Source organism: Petaurus breviceps, unplaced genomic scaffold, assembly GCF_028583685.1.
Source record: "Petaurus breviceps papuanus isolate PSGF00001 unplaced genomic scaffold, PetGlider_PUasm1.0 99, whole genome shotgun sequence".
Classification (NCBI taxonomy): Eukaryota; Metazoa; Chordata; class Mammalia; order Diprotodontia; family Petauridae; genus Petaurus; species Petaurus breviceps.
Window position 1 is genome coordinate 222928 of NW_027187465.1, and position 9160 is coordinate 232087.

The following is a 9160-nucleotide window of genomic DNA, read 5'->3' on the forward strand; positions in this document are numbered from 1 at the left end:
GCCCAAGCCCTGATACTTCTACATCAATACATGCCCTTTTACGGATCCCAAACAACTCCTGATACCAACACCACTTTCCTCAGGACTCTGGGGATGGTAACATTCTCAGCACCAAGAGCGGCAGTAGCACGACTGTGGTTGTCCCAGCTGAATGGGCCCCTCCGCCCCCTTCTGAAACAGCCGACCCTTCCTCTGGGCCCAGAGGCATCTGCATCAAGCCTACCAGAATACACAGGTCTCCAAGGAAAGCAGAGAAGACATCTTACCTTTCTGAAGGTCTTCCTTAAGGGACTTCACCTGCAAAAGCAGCGGGCTGGAAAGGAAAGGGACAGAAGAGCTGAGACATGCCACGCCAGGCCAGGCCCTCCTGGCTTGAGGACCTGCATGAATGGAGCCCTCCAGCCCCTCACTGGGAGCTGAACAAGCAAGGCGGGCACAGAAGCTCATGGGCCATGGAGGCCAGCTCACAGATCACTGTTAATGGTGGAGTGGATCATGAGCAGCCTTGGGTTCAGGAGGAACTGGGTTCAAGTCCAGCATCTACTCCTTGCTGGCTGCACAGCCCTGGGCCAGCCACTTCACTCCTGGGGTGGGGGAGATAAGAGGCAATTTCCTCCCTGGGAGTGCCCTAGAGGAATGAAATCACAAACAGGGTCCAAGGGGAACAGGAGACAAAGCCTTGGGCCCTGGCCAGCACCAGCTGGGAGCAGACCAGCTCCTTGGGCAGCTCCAGAACAAGAGACAATGAGAAATGGGCCGCAATCGACACACACTCCTCACATCCAGGAAATCACAGGGTCCCTGATTCCTAAGGTAGTCTCCCATGTATGATTTACAAAGGCAGTCTCACAAACGAGCCGTGATTTTGTTAGTGTAGGACACTCGTGAGGTGGGAATTCACTCCCACCCCCCAAGATTGAAGCCTGTCTGCGACTTAGAGGACACATTCCAGTCTGGAGATGAAGTGACTAGCCCAGGGTCACATGACTAGTAGGGCTGCTGACTCCCAGGTCAGCTCCCTACTCACCACGCCCTATCACCTGGGACCCTGCTGCACCCAGCACTCTGCCACGGCAGGCACAAGAGTCACCTGGATATGACTGGCCTGCCTCTGGACGTGCAGAACCCCCACCCCGCCTCTGGCCTGTCCCAATCACGGCCATGTGAAGGCCATGTGGCTGCCCTGCTGCCTGGCCCCGGGGAGAGACAGAAGCCTTACCTATACTCGTCATTGGGGTGTGCAATCTCCACGATGTCCCCCAGCTTGATCTGGGGGAACACTTTTGGATTCACCACGAGCTCGTCATCTGCAAGGCAAAGACAGACGACCCGGCAAGTGAAACCACAAATCCCAACCTGGCCCCATCCCAACCGGAAGAACCAAAAAGCAGGATGCTTCCCAGAGGGCTCCCCTCCCCCCAGCCCCAGGAAGGGGTGTGCACAAATGTTTCCTCCTTTTACAGGCCAGGAAACTGAGGCTCAAAGATGCCAGGCACTCAAGCAGAGCCAAAGAAGGAATAAGCGTAAGCCTCAGCCTGTAAGCTCTGACCTCCTGACTCCAACTGCCCCTCACAGGGACCCCAAGTGCCACAGTCAATCCTACATGGCATTCTGTGGGGCTCAAGGGGGCTTTGGGTGAGCTCGATCTGCCTCCTCTATGGATGAATAAAGTCTACCCGGCCCAGGCCATCGCCATCAAATAAAGACGTCAAGGGTGAGCGTTAATGGCGGAGCTGGGGACCCCCCCTGGGGCATTCCTCTGAAGCAGCCCACCTAAGGAGCAGTGGGGACAGCCAGCACCAGGGGCCGAGCCAAACGGCCTGGGCTGAGTCATGGTACCAGGGCAGAGTCAAGCAGCAGAAGAAGATTTTAGGGGCGTCTCCCCATGGGAATCCCCACAAAAGAGAAAGCCCACAGAGTCTGAGCTGAGGCTCAGAGGAGAGGAGGAGGAGGACCTTAGTGTGGCATCCCATCACCCTGACGGGCCCACAGACAACACTAGCGGAGACAGGGTGGCCTCGAAGGGAGTCAAGGCGCACAGGCCTGTGGCTCAGCTCTGGACCTGGGTCTGCTCACCTGTAAAACAGAGATGAGCCCTGCCCAACCTCCTCCCAGAGCCAGCAGTCATGCGACAGAACAGATGTCTAGATGCCGCCGGCAACGAGGTGGGCAGAGCCCAACACAGGGGCAATGGCACACCTCCTTCCATCCTGGCAGCCCTGGTGCCTGGCACCGCTTCCTGGCTGACAGACAGGTGAGGGCACAGTCTGCCCACGTCCCCTCTCTCCTCTCACTCTCAGGGTAACTTGGGGTGGGAGCCTTCAGCCCCTGGGCAGCTTTAAGACCACAGCAGCGCTAACTCTCTCCAGAAACTTCTGGTTCTCCTACATCAGCCTTAAGCTCAAATGACCACGAGGAAAACTTGGTCAATATCTGCATTTTGACCATGTTGAATATTTGGCTGTGTGTTTACCACACCACACCTCCCAAAACCATATTTCTCATGCTTTATTATCGCTGGATTTATCCTTAAGTCTTCATTCCCCTCTGGAACAATCAAACAAAAATGTTGGGGGCAGGAGGTGACACTGGGACAGCCAGGTGGCACCATGGCAGCCAGAGCACTGGGCATCCTCTTCCTGAGCTCAAATCCGGCCTCAGACACTTCTTAGCTGGGTGACCCTGGGCAAGTCACTTCACCCTGTTGGCCTCACTTTCCCCATCTGTCCAAATGAGCTGGAGAAGGAACCAGAAAACCACTCCATTATCTCTGCCAAGAAAATCCCAAACAGAGTTATGAAGAGTCAGTCACAACTAAAAGATGACTGACCACCAACAAAGGGGGTGAAATTTAGAGGCAGAACTCAGATCACAGCTTGGCCCCGCCCCCTCTTTTCAAGCCTCAGAGAGGTTCAATCACTTGCCCAAGGTCACGGAGCTGCCAGGCGGCTGACCCTGGATCAAAGCCAAGCCCTGGGGCTGATGCCAGAACTCACACTCTTGCCAACATTCCATGGTGCCCTGTCTCATACCAAACACAAAACACAAGATACAAAGGACACGACTGTCCTGCAGCCTGAGGGTCACCGATGTCAGGAAGAATGGAGATGGTTGGGGCCCAGCTTCTCAACAAGCAGAAGAGACTAAAGGCCAGGCAAGCAGAGTGACCGGCCCAAGGTCAAACAGAAAGGTCCTGGCAGTCAGACCGAGAGGCCAGGCTCTTCCAGTCCAGCCCTCGGCTTCTTCTTGCCCCCAAACCAGCCAGATTTGATACAATTCAACACCCACTTATTAAGCAACTACTATGGATAGGGTACCGTGCCAGGTGCTGGGGGGAGTCACCAAGCACTGAATACCTATTATGTGCCAGGCTCTGGGGTTACAGAGAGAGGCCAAAGGTAGCCCTCCACCTCCTGCAGCGCACAGTCTGGGGGTGGGAGGAGACAAGTAAGGACAAGCAAGATGTATACGGGGTGAACAGGAGGGTCAGACAGCAGGCCTGGGAAAGGCTTCCTGCATAAGGTGGGAGGCAAAGGAGAGACTTCCAGGAAGTTGGGAACCAGAGACAGGGAGGGAAAGCGTCCCAGGCAGGTCTTGTCTGAGGAATAGTCAGGGGGCCAGCACCGCTGAATCCCAGAGTCCTGAGGGTTGCTGGGAAGGGTGAAGTTACCAGGGGCTTTAAAAGTCAAAGAAAGGGTTCCATCTTTGATCCTTGGAGTAACAGGGAGTCGGCCACTGGAGGTGAATAAAGAGAAGGGGGGACATGCTGAGACCTGAGCTCTGCCAACTGAATGAGGAGGGATGAGAGGCAGAAAGACCAGCCAGGAGGCTGGTGTAACACTCCAGGCATTAAAAAAAAAAAGCAAATAGTCCCTGATCTTGGGGAGGAAAGGCGGAGCCAAGTAAGGCTGGGCTAGCCAACCAAGAGGCCCAAAGCCTCCTTCATGATCATCGAAGGAAAACCTACTACTGTGCGCTCTCACAGTAACTGGCTAGACTTGAAGCCAGGAGGCCCCAAGGCACTTACTAGCAACTGTCTTAATCTCTCTGGGCCCCGGTTTTCCCATCTGTGAAATGGAAATCCTAAAAGCACCTTCCTCACAGGGTGATAAAAGCCCTAAACGGGATGAGGTATGGAAAGCTCTTGTGAATTCAACAGCTCCATGTGGAAGGAAGCTATGATTACAGTATCATCAAGCTGGGCCTGAACATTTCAATGAAATCAGGAAAAATCCAACCCTTTACAGCTGCCCAGTCCCTGGCCACGGGGGACATTAGCCAATGCACAGAATGACCTCAAAAATCTCATCCAAGTAGGTGCCTCTGCTGAAATCCAGACCACTGCTCCCAAAGCCTTTCATGATGTTCTAGAGGCCACAGAGGACCCCCTGCCTGTCCCCCCCATCCCCAAATGCCAAGCAATGCTCACCACTGCCCCCAAAGCCCTTCTTGTGTATGACCAGCTTGTAGACTTTGTTGGCTCTCATCTCGGTGTGGTGCTTGCTTCAGCTGTTCCAAGCTGGGCACAGAGAAATCATCATGCCTGCTGTCAAAAACAAACAGAGAGATATAGCTCAGTCTTTACAAAGTTGCTGGTCTAAAGGGAATGAGCTCAGGGACTTACCCTACCCTGATGGAGCAGAGATGCTTAACCCAGCAAACTCAACCCTGGCAACTGGCTGCTTTATCAATTTACACAGAGGTTGTATATGAGGGAGGGGGACCAAGAGGTGGCTGATCACGAGAAGAGTGTTACATTGGAAAAAACAGCCTATTCTGTGGTAGCAAACTGGGAACAAAGCTGACGCCCATCATGCCCAGGGCAGGGGTGGGGAAACCTGCAGCCTCAAAGCCCTTGGGCAGCACTTGTGATCAAAGATTCCCCACTCCTGCCCTAGAGAAAGGCTAAACAAACTGTGGTATGTGAAGAAAATGCAATGCTTCTGTGCTATAAGAAATGACAAATGATAAATATTGGAAACATAATAATAATATAAGAAGAAATATAAGAAATGATAGAGAAGCATAGAAAGATCTCCATGAACTGATGCAGAGTAAAAGCAGCAGAACCAAGAAAACGACATATACAGTCACAACAACAGTGTAAATGGAAACACAACACAGTGAAAAGCCAGAAGTGAATGTAACAAAATTATAAAGGTCAGGCAGGAGAGAACTGAGAGGAGGGATGCGAGGCTACCACCAACCCACCCTTTGTGGAGGTGAGAGATCCAAAAGTACTGCACACTGTGCACACTCTCTGGATCTCCTGATCAGTTACAATGATTTTTCATCTTAACCGTTATTTGTTCTACAGGATGGCTCTCAGGGGTGAGCGAGTAAAGGAGAATGGGGAAAATCACAATGATGTGAAAAAATGCATCCATAAAAATGTATTTTAAAAACCCCAACCCTTTCAGTCAGAGTTAGCAGACATGGAGCCCCAACTCTGACACCCTGGAGGTGTGACCTGCAGCAAAGCATTTCACTACCTGCACACTTGGTCCTGTCCCCTCCCTTGTAAAATGAAGGTGACAATAATTATGCAACCTCCCTCGCGGGTGAGCTGTGGTGAGAAAGAGATGAGCAGTAAGTAGAGTATTTGACAAACCACAAAGTGTTATGTCAACAGAATTAGACTTGGTCGAGGCCCTACATCTGTGCTCTGTGACAACTGCTGTGCACTGATAGGCGAGTCACTTGACCTCTCTGTGCGGCCAGACTGTGCTTTTGGATGCAAAGTCCAAGAAAAGCTACAAACTTGCCTTGGTGAGGGTGTTTCCCGACTCTTGCAAAATTACAGGTTGAAACCAAAAAAACTTTTTTTCTAAATTTGAGGAAACCTTAATTAACAGGTCCTCTCTGCCACTGCTCAGAAATTCAGCCAGAGAATGAGTGACTTAACTGAACAGAGTCACATGACCAGTAAGTGGGGGGGGGGGGCCTTAACCCAAGCTTCCTGGACTCCCCTTCACCATACTGGACCTCAATTAATAGAAATACAGATTTTCTGGATGTCTGTATTATCATTGTCACAAACCATATATTTAAGGAAACAGAGGAAGGCCTGAAGTGTAATGGAAAAGAACTGAGAAAAACCTACAGGAAGAGAAAGCAAGAAAGGGTCAAAATCAGCACCAGGAAAGGAAATGTTCCCACTGACAAACCCATTAATACAGGAGGGACCAGGGAAGGGACATCAGAGTTCAGAGAGTACAAGCCCCTCATTTTACAAATGGGTCAACTGAAGCCCAGAAGGGCCATGTAGCAGAGATGGCATTTGAACTCAGGTCCTAGCTCTAAACCCAGGGTTCTTCCCAAGTCTACGCTTCTGAATGTTTCCTCTGAGACCAACAGACAAGAACTAGCCATTAGCTAACCATAGTCAGTCAAAGTTGGACCAAACCAAAGACATCATCAGGTTGGGAAGGGGGAGGGAGTCATAGCCCAGAGTCTAATTTTTTATTCAATGTTTACACAACTGCACTTTGACAGAACTTGTTTCCTTAATAATTCTATGCATTTGATTTTTTCTTTAAAACCATGAACCTGAGTCCTCGACCTCACCAGACTACCCAGACTACCCAAAGGGCCCATGACATTAACAAGGTTTAGAGGCCCTCACCTAGGGTATGGCAACTGGGTGGCACGGGGGATAAAGGGCCTGGCCTGGAGACAGGAAGATTTACCTTCCTGAATTCAAATCCAGCCTCAGATACTTTGTGTGACCCTGGGCAAGTCACTTAACCCTGCCTGCCTCAGTTTCCTCATCTGTAAAATGAACTGGAGAACAAACTGGCAAACCACTCCAATATCTCTGACAAGAAAACCAATGGGGTCACAAAGAGTCAGACATGATTGAAACAACACAATAACAAACATGTAGGGGAAGCTCCTTATCTTACAGAAATGACACCAAGGCCTAGAAAGAAGGAACTTTTCCCTGATTCCATAGTACAGAAAGTAGCAGCCAGCACCCAGGAGCTCTGACCTCCGAAGGCTCTTCTCAATGGTACCCCCGACTCTCCTCAAGATTAAATCTGAGGGTACTAAGGAAAAGGGAAAATGGTCGGGCACCTTTCTGCAGGATCACAGAACACGTGTGGGCAGGGCCCTGGAGGCCAATCTAATCTCAGGGAAGGGGGAGCAGAGGCCCAACGGCAGCAGCTCCAGAAAGGGCTCTTTCCTCCAGTCCCTGACTCTCCCTGGCCCTCCCCTCTACTTTGCTACTTTGTATCTCAGAAGCCTGCCCACTTCTATACAACAGATGCAAAGCGCCTCCAATGTAGCAACTGGAAGTGGAAACATCAGAGCTGGAAGGGCCTTTGGAGATTATCCTGCTGGGCCATCCACGCCAGCCCCTACCTTAACGGGGGCACCTTCTGCTACACGCCCCCAAAAGCAAGGAAAGGGGAACCCACAGCCTTGGGGGAGGGGTAGCCCAAGGCATTCTGGGATAGCTCCCCCCGTTAGCGAGGCTTCCTGACATCCAGCCCAAATGTGCTTCTGCCTTGGGGGCCAAAGTCGACAAGTCTGATCCCAACTGGGCTTCTCTGAGCCCCTTAACTGCAGTGCCTTGCTTCCCTCCGGGATCAGCCCAGTTTATCCCGGCTATATCTCAATGGGCCCAGGTCGTCTCCCTCATTAGACCAGGAGCTCCCCTCGGGCAGGGGTCGACCTTTACCTTTGTTTGTAGCTCCAGCACTTCAGGCACACAGTAGGTGCTCAACCCTTTGGCTTGGCTTCTCTACGATCTGAAGGATGGGGGGGAAGGGGCTGGGAGGTCGGCAGGCAAGGCTTCCCCCCCCTCCCCTCCACTGCCCGTGCGACCCTGACCTGCCCCTCCTCGGACCTCACTTCCAGAGGGCCCCGTGTCGCCCCCCCCCCCAGTCAAGTCAACAAGCCCCGGTTGAGAGCCTGCTGTGTGCGCTCCTCCCCCAACGCATTCCGCGGGTGCTGGGTTCGAGTCCCAACCCTGCTGCTCTGGAGGTCACGTGGCTTCAGCGGGCCTCAGTTTGCTCGTCTGTAAAGCAGGGGCGCTCTGGAGCCCGCCCAGCCCCCCCCTGCCCGCGCTGGGCCGTGGGAGAAACTGAGGCCTCCGGGGAAGGGGGAGGGCATCGGGGCCCGGCCTCAGTTTCCCCCGTGAGTTCGGCGCTGGGGGAAGTGCGGAGGGGCTCGCAGCCTGCACTCACCCGCCGCTCCGTCCGTCCACTCCCGGCCTGGACGTGCTCGCCCGGACCCAGGACCCAGGACCCAGGCTCCTGGAGCCGGCACTGGGGGCAGGGGCCGCGCTCGTGCCCGCGCCCGCGCCCGCGCCCGCGCCAGGCCCCGCCCCCTCGGCGTGGCCCCGCCCCCTCCCGAACCTCACTTCCTCATCCGGGGCTCGCAGCCGGGAGGGCAAGGGGGAGGAGCGAGGCGCCCGGACGCGGCCCCGCCTCTGCTTCCCGCCAAGCCGGCCATTGGCGGAAGCTGAGCATGCGCACTGGGGACGCCCTCTCCCGCCAGATCTCTCCCGCCCCCTCCCTCCTCCTCCCCATCCCTTCCTGCTGACTCCTGGGATTTGGACAGTTCCTGGGCCGTGGTTGTCATTGTTGTCGTTATTGTGTCGTGTCCAACCCTCCGACTTTGGAGTTTTCCTGGCAGAGATGCTGGAGTGTTTTTCTTTCTTCCTCCGGCTCATTTTACAGATGAGGAAACTGAGGCAGGGTGAAGTGACTTGCCCAGGGTCACCCAGCTAATCTGTGTTTAAGGTCAGCCCCAAGTCCTCCTGACTCCGGCCCAGCGCTGGGTGCGCTCTGGCGCCACCTAGCGGCCTGTCCTGGGCGTTACAAGCACAGACTTGCCTCCCTCCTGGAGGGGTGGAGTGACCCAGACAAGGAAGCCCTGGCCTCGCTTCGCGAAGATCTGATTCCCCAGCGATGAAAAGGGCTGGAGGAGGGAGGCAGCGCCTGGCCTGTCCTACAAGGCGGCCCCGACTGCAGCCAGGAGGCAGGCCCAGAGGACCCTGAGCTCAGGGGTCTGCACAGGCCTGAGGTCTGGGCCAGAGGTGGGACCCAGAGAAGCCCTGGAGACCAGGACCAAGGACCAAGGAGAGGGTCTAGAACGGCAGAGGCCAGGACCAAGGAGAGGCCCCAGAGGCCAGAGTCAGGACCAAGAAGCG

The 9160-nt window shown here is 54.1% G+C and overlaps 1 protein-coding gene across 1 annotated transcript in view; it reads right to left on the bottom strand.

Annotated features, from left to right (window-relative positions):
- DEPDC5 (DEP domain containing 5, GATOR1 subcomplex subunit) overlaps positions 1-8317 on the bottom strand; it is a 113278-nt gene extending 104961 nt beyond the window's left edge. Inside the window, exons 1-4 of the mRNA XM_069081385.1 lie at positions 8193-8317; positions 4430-4543; positions 1220-1307; positions 267-313 (exon numbers count right to left, since the gene is read on the bottom strand). Of these exons, the coding sequence (XP_068937486.1) occupies positions 267-313; positions 1220-1307; positions 4430-4487 (193 nt within the window). The 5' untranslated portion in view covers positions 4488-4543; positions 8193-8317. The remainder of the gene's footprint in view (positions 1-266; positions 314-1219; positions 1308-4429; positions 4544-8192) is intronic.
- Positions 8318-9160: the final 843 nt, after the last annotated feature.